This window comes from Chelonia mydas, chromosome 1 (genome assembly GCF_015237465.2).
Source record: "Chelonia mydas isolate rCheMyd1 chromosome 1, rCheMyd1.pri.v2, whole genome shotgun sequence".
Lineage (NCBI taxonomy): Eukaryota > Metazoa > Chordata > Testudines > Cheloniidae > Chelonia > Chelonia mydas.
The window spans coordinates 4,753,265-4,768,624 of NC_057849.1; the positions used below are offsets into that span (position 1 = coordinate 4,753,265).

A 15,360-nucleotide genomic window follows, 5' to 3' on the forward strand; every position below is an offset into this window, starting at 1 on the left:
TGTATCTAAGGGCTTGGCTGCAGACAATGGATCATGTGATGTGTCCTGGATGGAAGCTGGAGGCATGTAGGTAAGTATAGCAGTCAGTAGGTTTCTGGTATTAGGTGGTATTTATGTGGCCATCACTTATTTGCACTGTAATATCCAGGAAGTGGATCTCTTATGTGGACTGGTCCAGGCTGATGTTGATGGTTGGGTGGAAATTGTTGACATCCTGGTGAATTCTTCAAGGGCCTCCTTCCTGTGGGTCCATATGATGAAGATGTCATCAATATACCGCAAGTAGAGGAGAGGTGCTAGGGTATGAGAGCCGAGGAAGATTTGATCTAGGTCAGCCATAAAAATGTTGTCATCCTGTGGGGCCATGCGGGTACGCACAGCAGTGCCACTGACTTGAAGGTATCAATTGTCCCTAAATCTGAAATGGTTGTAGGTGAGGACAAAGTCACAAAGCTCAGCCACCAGGTGTGACATGGCCTCTTCACGGTTACTGTTCCCGATGGCTTGTAGTCCATCTTTGTGTGGAATATCGGTGTAGAGGGCTTTTACATCCATAGTGGCCAGGATGGTGTTTTCAGGAAGATCACCGATGGATTGTAGTTTCCTCAGGAAGGCGGTGGTGTCTCAAAGGTAGCTAGGAGTGCTAGTAGCGTAGAGTCTGAGGAGAGAGACCACATAGCCAGATAATCCATAATCCGACCTGTTCATGATGATCTCCCAGTGTGGTCCTGTGGCCAATGTGATCCTGGGATGGTAACAAGAGGAATCTCAATGAGAGATAAAAACATGATTTTGCCTCTGTATGTGGCACTGGCACAACTGCTGCTGTAAAATTGTGTCCAGTTCTGGTGTCCACAATTCAAGATGGATGTTGATACACTGAAGAAGCTTCCGAGAAGAGTCACAAGAATTACTGAAAATTAGAAAACCTTCCTTATAGTCATAGACTCAAAGAGCTCAATTTATTTAGTTTAACAAAGATGGTTAAGGGGTGACTTGATAACAGTCTTTACATACCTGCACAGGGAAGCAATATTTAATAATAGGCTTTTCAACTTTGCATACACAGGTGGAACATGATTGGCTGGAAGTTGAAGTTTAAGAAATTGGGACTGGAAATAAGATGTACCTTTTTTATCGGTGAGAGTATATAACCATTGGAACAATTTACCAAGGGTCTCGGTGGATTCTCCATCACTGAGCATTTTTAAATCAGGGTTGGATGTTTCTCTAAAAGATCTGCTCTAGCAACAATTTCGGGGAAATTCTCAGGGCTGTGTTTTACAGGCCTATTCTGTACAGTTGAGATGATCAAGATTGTGCCTGCAGGCTCACGCCTGAGCTTACTGAAGGCATTTTGTCTATTCATGACTGTGTTACATTTTTCCCGATGAGGAGTAATTCTCATGTGCCTTGGAAATGTCACACCAGGTGTGTATTTCATGAGCCTTAAGTGTCCTGTGAGGCACTGCATGGATGAACATTTAGGTGAGAAAAATAATGATTTGACCACATAATATCTCTGCACAGCAGAATGTATGTACAACCCTCCCGACGAATGACTAACAGAACTGGCTCGTAAGTGCTCGCAGAACATCCTGGGTTTAACGTCTGTGCCGCAGTGACCTACTCTTTCAGGCAGCTACCAGTGGTTCCTGCACATGGCACCTGTATTTATCTAGGCCCTGACATGTCCCAGAGTTGCCTGCAGGAGGGAGAGACGTTGTGCAGATTAAATGGAACCAGCATGAGTAACTCTTCCTCAAAACAACACAAAGTTTTAATGTATTGCAGCCTGTTAGAAACCCAGACATACCTTCCAGAGACTGCTTTTCATGCTGAAAAATGCTGATGTTTTCACAAGATTGTAGTGGGGCTGCTCACGGAGGAGGGATGGGAAAGGTGTCAGAATCAATCTGCAAGTGTGTGGTCCATGTTATGTTACAATCTGAGATACACACATCCCCCTGCCCCAGGAGGCCTCGTTAAGCCTCTTCCGTCTCTGCATTAGGCAAGATGTCCATTCCCTATTTCACAAAGTTTCAGAACTCCGTGCATTGAGAGCAGGATGCTGCGTGTCACTCTCCCATCCCTCTCCCCCCCGTGTGTGCATCTGCATGTGCGCGCACACACACACACACACACACACACGCACTGTGCATTCCTTGAGTTATCCCAATGATATTTCCAACACTGCCTCTAAGACAGAAACATGCTTTAATTTTCACCGCTTTTTCGGTGCTTCTCATCCTCTCCAGACCCAGAAGTGTTGGCGCAGAGAGGGAGCCGACCCCTCTTCCCCCAGACCAAAATATTATAATCCTAATTGTTTTCAACCTTTAAGCCTGTGAGTCTGAGATTTCAGCAACTCTCCTGCCAGTTCTTCTTTGGTCCAAAAGAGCTCGTCCTTAGAGGCGACAGGATGACTCCAGTTGAAATCACTGGACTCTCATGGCTGGTGTAAATCAGGTCCTTTATTTAAGTCCCTACATGTGGATTTAAGGTGAAATCCGGACCATGTTAGGAGTTTTTCCCTTGAACTCAATGGGAAGAGTTTAAAATTCAGCTTCGAGCTGTGAAAATCAGAGCGTCGGGTCCTGCTACAGAAACCACTATTCTATTAGGGTGCTGTACGAGTCTGAAGGAACCCCCAGTTCATGTGACGTTCTGAGACCAGACGTGAAAGATGGGGCTTGCAAAATACATGGGTTCTTACTTAGCTCTCAGGGAGACCAGCGTCAATCTGGAGTGAGCTACTGAAAGCAGAATGTAAGAGGAGAATCTGGCCAGTGTGTCACCCATTCTTGTTGTAAATCTTCTGGTAACACAGATACCCACTGCAGAGGTTTGGCTGCACTTCCTAATAGTGCAGTCAAGTTGCTGAATTGGAAGAGTTGAACGAATGAGAGGAAAAACCACACAACCCCCCAAAAAGGAAACTACTAAGACAGACAGAAGGAGACAGAACGAGACAAAGAACTGCTCTTAAAAACAAATGTTTACCTAAACTATTTCCAAAACATTTGTAGTTCCAAGTTCACTAGGAAAATCCTTGGTGTTTCTGACAATATAAACACTTCAAGTTCCTTGAGCTGGTGAATTCCTACCCAGATGGTTCTTGACTTCAACCCTGAAATCCTTCCTGTGCCCTTAACTATAACTTTAATGCAGAAACAAGCAGCTCACCAAAATACTGCTCAGCAGAGACTGGAAATCTCCTTACCGTGAAAGGAACGCAGAGCCCTGAGAATCAGCCTATGAATCCAACATGTCTGAAACTGTCTATCCTGGACAGTGCGCTTTATGGTTCCCCTCTACAGTCCCTGTGGACTCTCTGGTTGGCCAGGACTTCCAGTCAATTTCCTTGGCTCCATGAGCAGTGGGAGGAGCAGAAACTAGACTCTGGAGAACTACAGCTTGAGAGTTTCCCTTGAGAGTGAAGAAATAATTCGCTGATACCAAGGGCTCAGATTAACAGGGCAAGCAGAGTCGTGCAGACTGTTCAGCCTAGCAATTGATGGAGGCTTTTTTTTCTGGCATGTAATATACTGCCATCCGCACTATGGGTGGGAATGCTGCCACAAGACATGGTACCAAATATAATTTTCAATTAATTAGAGAGATGTTCCACTGCATATCCCCCATGAAGTTGGACTATCCAGTCCATCAGCCTCTGAAATTCATCGCCACACTGTGGAGGCCAAATGCCTTAATCATGAACCGAAGCAAGTCCACTGGGTGGAAAAGGCTTTCTTCACCGAGGAATCTGGCATAAAAGATACTTGCCAATATCCCTATGTGAGATCTAAAGTGGATATAGATTTGGCAGGTCCCAACTCTTCAAATAGCTCTACTCTCTGCATCGGATAAGCATCAAATTTCAATACTGTGTTGATCATTCAGAAATCGATGCAGAAACAGGTTATGCTATCCTGGGTTAGAACTAACACAAAGGGGCTTCTCCACTCACTGTGTGATTCCTTCACCAGTCCCCCGGCCAAAATGACCTGGAGTTCATCACACATGGTATCCCACATTTTATGAGGGAACAGCTATGGAGTTTCCCTGATCTGATGTCCAGCAGCCATTTCAGAATGGTGGTATTTTAGGTGGGTGTGCCCTGCTGGGGTGAGAACATTGTGGTAAAGGAATCAAATAACTGCAACATGTGGATTTTTTGTTTAGGCTGCAGTCCCTCCAACATGCTTGAGTCACAGGGGCCAGGAGAACTAATTTGGGCTCTGGAGGGTATGAGTGTGACTAGTTGTCACCCTGGGGTTCAGTATGGGAGCCATGGGAACTGATGCACCCCTCTAACCACCCAGGTGGGCTGGCCCTTTTTCACACTGCTTTGCTGGTGATTGTGTCTCTCCAGGTCTTGTTTTCACCCAACACAACAGTAGATGGCGATACACACCCAAATGGAGCTACCGGAGAGCTAACCTAAGGAACCCAAGTACAAATGGAGGACATCAGCCAATTTCCATGCTCCCCAAGTTCACACTGCCTACGGAGTATAAACCCATAATACTATGCATTCTGGAGGGGTCTACATTGTCGGCTCATTGGTAGATTTCGCCCTCCCCTTGATGTGGAAAGGCTATTCTACAGCCTGTGTTAAAAAAGCTGAGATTTTCCCCAGAAACTTTGCAGATAGGCAGAGTGGTTTAGATAAATCACAAAAGAAATTTAACTACGGAAATATATATTTGAAATGTTTATAAGTGATAGCAAAGAGATCAAAGCAGGTTACATAGCAAATAAAGAAAACTGAAACTAAGCCTGAGGTATTAGATAGATTGACTATGAATCAACAATTTCTCACCCTGGCTGGTGATACAAGAAGCACTCCAGGAGGTTCCCATTCACAGGTCAGAAATCCTTTTTGGCCTGGGATCAGCACTTCCCCCAGTTCCGTCTTTGTTCCTCAGATGTTTCCAGTTCTCTTGTGTGAGGAGTGAGACAACTAGATGCAGCCACACCCCACCTTATATAGATTAAACATATGGCAGGAATCCTTCATTCCAAAGAGTTCCCTGCTCACTTTGTGGATAAATACAGGTACCCAAAATGTCAGTGTCAGTGTCATGTGGTTCGGTCACATGCCCTTGCATGTGCTCCTCGGTCCAAAGACTGTTTGGAGTATTCTCAGGAAGACTCACCAGGTGAGAGATAAGCTTTCCGATGTCTAATTGTTTCCCCTAATGGTGAATTACCCTGAATAGTTCTTCACCATCAGCTTTCTAGACTGGAATCATTTTGCTTAATGGGTGTCACTGAGAAGTAACTACATTTGAAATACAGGCACATAGTGAATATTCATCACATCATATACAAAAATGACACATTCACTCAAACAGGATAATCATTTTCAGCAAATCCTAACTTTTCAGATGACACCTGACAAGTCCTAACTTGTAAAATAGAAGAGAGATTAATAAGACTAGGGCTCTTCCGCTTGGAAAAGAGATGGCTAAGGGGAGATATGATTGAGGTCTATAAAATCATGACTGGTGTAGAGAAAGTAGATAAGGAAGTGTTGTTTACTACTTCCCATAACACAAGAACTAGGGGTCACCCAATGAAATGAATAGGCAGAAGGTTTAAAAGAAATAAAAGGAAGTATTTCCTCACCAAGTGCCCTGTCAACCTGTGGAACTCCTTGCCAGAGAATGTTGTGAAGGCCAAGACCATAACAGGGTTCAAAAAGGAACCAGATACATTCATGGAGGAATTCAAAAATTCTGTTTGCCAGAAGCTGGCAATGAGTGACAGGGAATGGGTCACTTGCTGATTACCTGTTCTGTTCATTCCCTCTGGAGAACCTGGCACTGGCTACTGTCAGAAGACAGGATACAGGGCTATATGGATCTTCGGTATGACCCAGTATGGCCATTCTTATGTTCTTAGGTTCATAATCATACAACTATAAAGAATATGATGTTCAGTGTCACATTGAGGGTCTAAGGAGGATCCCCTGCTAGGTTTTTAAAAGATTCAAATGATAGCAGTAAACCACAGTAGAAAACATGATTCCAAATATACATACCAAATGATGGGGTCTAAATCAGGTCTTAACACTCAAGAAGGAGATCTGGGGGTCATCGTAGATTGTTCTCTGAAAACATCTGCTCAATATACCACAGCAATCAGAAAAGCTAATAGAATGCTGGGAACCACGAGGACAGTGAGAGATAAGAAGACAGAACAGACAATAATGCCACTATGTAAATCCCACATGGTGAATACTGAATGCCGTTCTGGTCTCCTCATCTCAAAAAAGATATATTTGAAATGGAAAAGGTACAGAGAAGGGCAACAGAAAAGATTAGGGGTATAGAACAGTTTCCATCTGAGGAGAGATTTAAAAGACTGTGACTTTTCAGCTTGGACAAAGACAGGATGTGATAGACATCTTATGTATTGTGAATGGTATGGAGAAAGTGTATTCAGAAGTCTTCTTTACTCCTTCACTTAATGCAAGAACCAGGGCTCACGCAAGGAAATTAATAAAGAGCTGGTTTTAGCCAAAATGTTCAGGGACTCTGTCAGGGTTCCCCCCACACACACACATCTAAATTCTGGGGTACATGAAAGGCCCTCTAAGCTTATATTCTACCAGCTTTGGTTAAAACTTCCCCAAGGCACAAATTCCTTTCCTCAGCCTTAGATGGTATTTCTACCACCACCAAGTGATTTAAGCAAAAATTCAGGGACGGGTCACTTGGAATCCCCCTTCCCCCAAAATATCTCCCACGGCCCTTCACCCCCTTGCCTGGGGAGGCTTGAGAATAACATACCAATGAATTGCCTTAGCAATGTGAGTACAAAGCAGACCCTTTGTCTTCAGGACACATTAGATCAATCAGGTTCTTCAAAGAAGAACTTTATTATAAAGAAAAGAGTAAAAGAATCACAATTCCAAAATCAGGATGGAAGGTAACTTTACAGGCTAATGATAAAAGAAAAGATAACCTAAAGCATTTCCTTGCCTACTTACAATTTCTGTGGTTTAGATGGATTATTCCAGGTATATTTACAGGAGATGTTGTAGCTGCTTGGTTTCTCTCTCCACCCAGGGACCTGGGTCTCCCCCGGTGAGATTTTCAACCCCGCCAGGTTTCCTCTGAGCCAGAAACATGCTTTTCTCTTTACTGCCTTTTGGTTCTTCTCATCTTCTCCAGAACCAGAGATGCAGGGGTACAGAGAAAGCAGACCCCTCTCCCCCGCACAAAAAGAATTGTTCTTCTAGTTGTTCTGAACCTCTAACCCTGTGGGTTTGAGATTTGAGCAACTCTCCTGTCAGTTCTTCTTTGGTCCAAACGAGCAAACCATCCATAGAGGCCACAGGACACCTCCAGTTGAAGTCACTGGAGGATCACAGTTGTTGTAAATCAGACCATTTATTTAAGTCCCTACATGTGAATGTAGCGTCATGTCAACAGGCCAAAATTTCACCCTTTCCCCTGTTTATCTTTCAGCTCTGAGCTGAGGAAATTAAAGACACTCGTCCTGCTACAGAGAGCGCTATTCTGTTAGGGTGCTGAAAGAGTCTGAAGGACCCCCCTCCCACCCCAGTTTATGTAGCATTCTGAGACCCGGTATGAGAGATGTGGATTCCAAAACACGTGGGCACTGATTTTGCTTTTAGGGAGGCCAGTGTCAATTTGGAGTGACCCACTGAAGGCAGAATGTGAGAGCAGAATCTGGCCAGTGTGTGACCAATTCCTGTGATTAAGCCTCTGGTAACAGAGATAACCACTGCAGAGGCTTTGGCTGCACTTCCTAATAGGGTAGTAAAGTTGCTGAATTGGAAAACTTGAGCAAATCAAAGAAAAAACTACAGCACCCCAAAAAAGAAAGGTACTCAAACAGATATAAAGACACAGTAACAAGGAACTGATCTTAAAAACAAATATTTTTCTAAACTATTTCCAAAACATTTGTAGTTCCAATTTTCCCATGTAAATCCCTTGGTGTTACTGACAATACTAAAGAGTGCAAGTCTCTGTCCTGCTGAACTGCTGACCAGATGGTTCTTGACTTGAACGCTGAAACGCTTCCTGAGCCCTTACCGCGAACTCTAATGCAGAAACAGGCAACTCACCAAAATCCAGCTCAGCAGAGAGAGGAAATAAACGGACAGCGATAGGAAGGCAGAGCCCTGAGAATCAGTGTATGAATCTCACATCTCTGACACTCAGCGTGCTGGGCAGTGACCTTTATCATTTCCCTGTACGGTCCCTGCAGACGCCTTGATTGGCCAGGACTCCCAAATAATCATTTATCATTTCCCTGAACCATCCCTGCAGATGCTCAGATTGGCCAGGACTCCCAAACAATTCCCTCAGCTCCATGAGCAGGGGGAAGGGTAAAAAAATAGACCTGGGAGAATTTCAGCCTGAGAGCTTCCTCTGGGAGTGAAGAAAGAATTTGCGGATAACAGGGGCTCAGATGGTCAGGGCAAACTGAGTCTTGCAGACATTTCAGCCTAGCAATGTCTGTGGCTCTTTAATGTCCTGCCACCTTCACTATGTGTGGGAATGCTGCCAAAAGATACAGGACCAAAGCCTGTTTTCAATTGATCATTGCAGCGTACCACTTTATATCGCCCAGACAGTTGTAATATCCAGTCCATTAGCCCCTGAAATTCTTTGCCACCCTGTAGAGGCCAAATGACAGGATCTTGAATTGATGCAATCCAAAGGGCATGGAAAAGGCTTTCTTCTCTCAGGATTCTGAGATCAAAGGTGCTTCCCAGTATCCCCTTGTGCAGTCTAAAGAGGATATCTATCTATCATCTCTGAACTGTTCTAATCGATCTTCTAGTCTCTGGATCGATAAGCATGAAAGTTCAATACTGTGTTGATGCTTCCAAAATCAATGTAGAAATGTTTTTTTTTTCCTATCCAGCAGCAAAATTGGTACCATGGGATTTCTCCACTCACTCTAGAGACTAACAAATTTATTTGAGCATAAGCTTTCGGATGCGTCCGATGAAGTGAGCTGTACCTCACAGAAGCTTACGCTCAGATAAATTTGTTAGTCTCTAAGGTGCCACAAGTCCTCCTTTTCTTTTTGCGGATACAGACTAACACGGCTGCTACTCTGAATCCACTCACTCTGTGATTCCTTCACCACTCCCAGGGACAAAATGACCTCGAGTTCATCTCAGAAGGTATGCCACATTTTATGGGAGATACAGCCACAGCCTTTGCCTGATGTTTTGCCCTGGGGCCATTTGAGTGTGGTGGTATTTTAATTAGTTCTGCCCTGTTGGGGCGAGAACACAGTGGCCAAGGAATCAAATTACTGCTATATCTGGATCTTTTTTTTGGTCTGCAGTCCCTCCCCCATGCTCCTGTCACAGGTGCCTGGGGGCCTAATTTGGGCTCCGAACGGTATGAGTTGTCACCCCCGGGGTGCAGTGGGAGCCATGGGAATTGCTGCACCCCTCTAATAACCCAGCAGTGCTGGCCCTTGTTCACACTGTTTTGCTGGTGATTCATGCTCTATCTCCCAAAACGACAGCAGATGGTGCCACTATCATACACATTGTAAGGAGAGTGATCATTTTAGATAAGCTATTACCAGCAGGAGAGTGGGGTCGGAGGAGGTATTTTTTCATGCTTTTTGTGTGTATATAATAAGATCTTCTATACTTTCCACAGTATGCATCTGATGAAGTGAGCTGTAGCTCACGAAAGCTTATGCTCAAATAAATTGGTTAGTCTCTAAGGTGCCGCAAGTTCTCCTTTTCTTTTTGCGAATACAGACTAACACGGCTGTTACTCTGACACCCAAACTGAGCTACCTGCAGGCTTACCTAAGCCACCCAAGTACAAACAGCAGACGTCCGGTGTCAGAGGGCTTTTCCTTCACCCTTTCACCTGATTCTTGTCACACAGAGAGAGCAGAAGACCAGAAGTCCCAAGTGCAGGCAATGTGATGCTTATTTATGTTACAAGCATGAGTCTTACATTGTCACAAACACTTCTAACACTCCACCTGATTTTTGTTTCTCTTTTCTTCTGGGACCCTCCTGTCCCGGGAAAGGCATAGGCCACATGGTGGCGCATTTCCTGCTCGAGGTGGAATGTGTCCATGCTCCATTTGCCCCACTGTCCCCTATACAGTATGCGGTTCTGCACTGTCCCCCCTACGGGCATACTGCAAGGATTCCAATTTGAGTCCCAGACTTCCCGTAGCAATGGGCCTGAGAAGGTTGGGTCCCGGTAATCTGCTAGACTGTGGTGGAGGGCCTACATCACTTTATGGGTTACAATTAGCAGTTGTGCTTTATGGATCTGTGCCCTCCTTAACCACAGCAGTACACATTGCAGAATTAGTATACGTAATAATAGGCCAATAGCCATAATAATCCACACTTACACTTTGAGCCCTGGCCATTGTAATGTTGTCCGTCATCTGGGCCACCACCCGAAGCACTGCTTCTCGTCTTTGGACAGGGTTAAGATTCTTTTAACACCATTCTGGGGAATATATTGTAAATGTGTTCAATTGTTGGCTGCTCCATCAAGCTGCGCCTGCAGGTTTTGCAGGTTTTTGTTAATATCATGAGTCCATTGAATATCCAAATTGGAATGGGGTATTGTCCTAAACCAGCGTAATGTCTTGGTATGGAATCAGGTAGTAAGCACTGCTTCAATTGTTCACAACAATGAGTTCCACAGATCCATTCATGCACCAACGCAGTGTGTAGATGTGTGTAATTTGGCCAGATAATGAAATGAAATATCTCTGATGCTACATATGTCATGTAACATATGCAAAGGTTATGGTCTACTGAATCTATTCAGCCTATTTGTACGCATATATCGTTTTTGTATTTGAAGTTTTGAATATTGGCTGTGTACTTGTTTGATTTTAAGTAGCCTTAGTAAGGCATTTGGTAGCTCCTATAGAAAGGAATTTTCAAGTTAAGTGCCCTATGAGGAAACACTTAATGGACAATAGATCCTGGAAGGCTCCAATCCATATAAAAAAGTCTACCTAAGGACATTCAAGGTAGCATGTGAACCATGCCTGCTACCTATAAGTTCTGAGTCATTCATGGACATGTGACTTGCACATGTGACTCCAAAACTCCATCTTGGAGCTGGGATTCTACACAGGAGGAGGGAGGGGTGTCCACAAGAGACAAGAGAAAATCTATTTATACCCCTGGGAGATCCGTCCACTTTGTCTTCAGCTGGCTCAAGAAATAGCCTCTCCACCCCCAAAGGATACCTGAAAGAAACTGGAACAAAGAACAGTAACCACGGGGTGTGAGTGATTGCTGGACCCAGACTACAAGGAGCACAGTCTGTAAAAGAAGCCTACTGGAACATCTCTGAGGGTGAGGTTTCATCTTTAATCACTTTCTTACTGTATCAGGCATAAACTTGTCTTTTATTTTATTTTGTTTGGTAATTTACTATATTCTGTCTGTTACTACTTGGAATCACTTAAATCCTACTTTTTGTATTTAATAAAATCACTTTTTATTTGTTAATTAACCCAGAGTGTGTATTAATACTGGGGGCAGGGGGGAAGGGGGAGGAAATAGCCTTGCATATCTCTCTATCAATGTTATAGAGGGTGAACAATTTATGAGTTTACCCTGTATAAGCTTTATACTGGGTAAAAAAGATGTATTTAGGGTTTGGACCCCATTGGGAGCTGGGCATCTGAGTGTTGGAGACAGGAGCTCTTCTTAAGCTGTTTTCAGTTAAGTCTGCAGCTTTTGGGGGACGTTGTTCAGACCTGGGTCTGTGTTTGCAACAGGCCAGCATGTCTGGCTCAAATAAGGCAGGGTACTGGAGTCCCAAGCTGCCGGGGGAAACGGGCTCAGGGGTAGTCTCAACACATCAGGTGGCAATTTCCAAAGGGGTTTCTGTGATCTAACCCCTCACAACCTGATAGTGTCAGAGCCATGGAAAGGCTAAGTGAGAGAGTGTGTGGGGGTTGGGGGCTGATGGGTGACAATGAAAGAGGGCAGGAAATGGTCAGAGAGAGGGAACTCAAAATGGAGAGAGCCGTGCTTGGTGATGGAGTGATAAGACACTAGGTGTGAGGAACTTCTCAGACTGAACTTCCACAATGCTGAGCTCAGCCAAACTGGGACACAGCACCCTTGATTAAGGAGGAGATAGCCTTTCCCTTCTTGTCACAAGGCCTAACATCAGTGTCTCAGGTGATCACCATCTGCAGGTGTATTTGCACAATTTGTCACGAAGCTCTTTGGTTTTGATCCCATAAATGATAGGGTTGAGCATGGGAGGGATGAGGAGATAGAGGTCACCCAAGATGATGTGAACGTGGGGAGCGATGCCCTGACCAAAATGGTGTGCCAGACTGGAGAAGAAGCCAGGAGTATAGTATATCAGTATCACACAGATGTGGGCTGTGCAGGTGTTGAGTGCTTTTTGGTGGACTTCATTGGAGGAGATTCTGAGGACGGCCCTGATGATCAGACCATAGGACAGGGCAATAAGCATCGGGTCTAACCCGATGATTAGAAAGAGTATCACCAAGCCATACATGCTGTTCACTCTGATGTCCCCACACGATATCTTTGCCACAGCTATAGGTTCACAGTGTGTGTGGGGAATAATGTGGTTTGCACAGAATGGCAGCCTGGTCAGGAGCAAGGGCAGAGGCAGGACGAAGAGAACAGATTTGATCAAACCTAGAAGCCCTAGCATAGCTACTCGTCCTTTGGTGAGGATGATGGTATATCTCAGAGGGTTACATATGGCAACATAGCGATCAAAGGCCATTGTCACGAGTATGTTTGAGTGCATAACAGCAACCAAGGGAAGGAAGAATGACTGGGTGAGGCAGCCACGCACAGTAATGGTTTTCAGATCGAACCAAAATATGCACAGTGCTTTTGGCACAACAGAGGTAGACGTGGTGATATCTGTGAGTGCCAGCATGCAGAGCAGTAGGTACATTGGCTTGTGTAGGGTCTGCTCTTTGCTTACAACAAATAGAAGCATGAAATTTTCCAAAAGGCCGGTAATGTAGATCATTGTGAATGGGATGGAAATCCACATATGAGTATCTTCCAGGCCAGGGATGCCCATTAAGATAAATGTTGAAGGGTCAGAGGGGGTGAGGTTGAAAGCTGTCATGAAGTTCTCAATTTTTCAATCGGGCTCAGAAATGTTCAAGGTGCCTGTGAAGACAGAGGAAAAGAGAGAGGGGGGTTACACACTTTATAACAAATAGTTGGGTAAATATTTGATAGTTATTAATAATCAAGAAAGGGGGTTGAGAAGTGAGGTGAGAACATTTATAGTTGATACATGATTATTTTGATTATAGTCAAGTGTAGAGAAGTCCTCAAATGGAGGAAACAAAACCATGTGAAACCCTGCTCTCAGTGCAAGCATGGACAGAAACTCAGCAAAACACTGAAATCCAGGAGGAGTGGGATGGGAAATCATACAGAAAATATAATGCAATGAGATCAGTCAGTCAATGTTTTACCCTCCTCTGGACTCCTACTGTGCACCCTTCTCACACAGTATATTGCAGGAATAGTGGGGGTTCTGGGAAGGGCAACGAGAATGCCCAAGGGACAGGGGAAAATGTCATACGGAGAGAGGTGGTAAAGACTTGGATTCTTGCCTTACAAATGACATGAATAAGAGGGGACATGAGAAAAGTCTATAAAATATTGACTGGTAGAGAGCCGATCAAGAATGTGTCTCCCTGTCTCATAAAACAAGATCTAGTGGACATTCAGTTCAACTGAAATGTGGAAAAACCACAATAGATGAATAAAGAATGCTTTCTTCACTCAGTGCCTGTCAAGGTTCCTTCCCCACTCTGAACTCTAGGGTACAGATGTGGGGACCTGCATGAAAACCTCCTAAGCTTACTTTTACCAGCTTAGCTTAAAACTTCCCCAAGGTACAAAATTATTTTACCCTTGGATTTCCACTGCCACCACCAAACTTTATCTGGGTTTACTGGGAAATGTAGTTTGGACAAGTCTTTCCCCCCAAAATCCTCCCAACCCTTGCATCCCACTTCCTGGGCAAGGTTTGGTAAAAACCCTCACCAATTTGCATAGGTGACCACAGACCCAAACCCTTGGATCTTAGAACAATGAAAAAGCATTCAGTTTTCTTACAAGAAGACTTTTAATAGAAGTAAAAAGAAAAGAATCACCTCTGTAAAATCAGGATGGTAGATACCTTACAGGGTAATTAGATTCAAAACATAGAGAATCCCTCTAGGCAAAACCTTAAGTTACACAAAAGACACACAGACAGGAATAGTCATTCTATTCAGCACAACTATTTTCTCAGCCATTTAAAGAAATCATAATCTAACGCATACCTAGCTAGATTACTTACTAAGTTCTAAGACTCCATTCCTGTTCTGTCTCCGGCAAAAGCATCATACAGACAGACACAGACCCTTTGTTTCTCTCCCTCCTCCCAGCGTTTGAAAGTATCTTGTCTCCTCATTGGTCATTTTGGTCAGGTGCCAGCGAGGTTACCTTTAGCTTCTTAACCCTTTACAGGTGAGAGGATTTTTCCTCTGGCCAGGAGGGATTTTGAAGGGGTTTACCCTTCCCTTTATATTTATGACAGTGCCTAAATAGACTGAGGAACGCCTTACCTGAAGAAGTAGTTGAGGCCATGAGATAAGCAAGAATAAGGAAGAGTTTGGACATTTCCATGGATAGTGAGACTTTCCAGTGGCAATAGTGAGAGCTAAATAAGTATTTTCTAAAGCCTATCCAAAAAAGAGCACACGCGGAACTTTAGTTGTTAGGCAGTAGGGTCACAGACTCTTGATGGTCAAGTCATTCCACCCCATCCACCTACTACTGCAGATTTGGGGCTGTCACTGTTGGAGAGAAGAAATTCAACTTGATTGACCATAGGTCTGATTCACAAGGCCATGTCTATGTTGGAGAGGAGCCAAGTCTCCACCATGGAAAGACATTATTTTATCATGCTGGGCTATGACCTTGTGCTTAACAGAATGGGCATGAAGGGCACAAAGGTCTTGGTATTTAGGGCTAAAGGCAGCACCTCTCTTACTTTCCTTGTTTCTTTTGGTGAGAGACTTTCTTGCAGGCATCCAGCTTTGCCTGAGACATAAGTTGCAGGTGTTAACTGACAAGTGTAAGCAGAGACTTTCATCTGCTTATCCTTCTCATGCCTGAATATTGATGAGATTTGACAATGAAAGAGAAATTGGGGGATGGTAAATAATGAAGCAGACAGTTCAGTGTTTCAGAGCAATCTGGATTGTTTTGTGAACTGGGTCGAAGCAAACAATGCATGTTCTAATATAGCTATGTCGATATATAGGAATGTAGGCAACGCTAAC

At 44.1% G+C, this 15,360-nt stretch overlaps 1 protein-coding gene across 1 annotated transcript; it reads right to left on the reverse strand.

Moving 5' to 3' along the window:
• Positions 1-12,200: 12,200 nt before the first annotated feature.
• LOC119565272 (olfactory receptor 52B2-like) lies at positions 12,201-13,139 on the reverse strand. Its single transcript, XM_037889771.1, has one exon. It carries the CDS (start codon positions 13,137-13,139, stop codon positions 12,201-12,203), a length of 939 nt encoding a protein of 312 aa, XP_037745699.1.
• Positions 13,140-15,360: the final 2,221 nt, after the last annotated feature.

Bases quoted from the DNA above. Each gene is read 5' to 3' on its own strand.
- LOC119565272 (XM_037889771.1), bottom strand. From the start codon at position 13,139: ATGACAGCTTTCAACCTCACCCCCTCTGACCCTTCAACATTTATCTTA.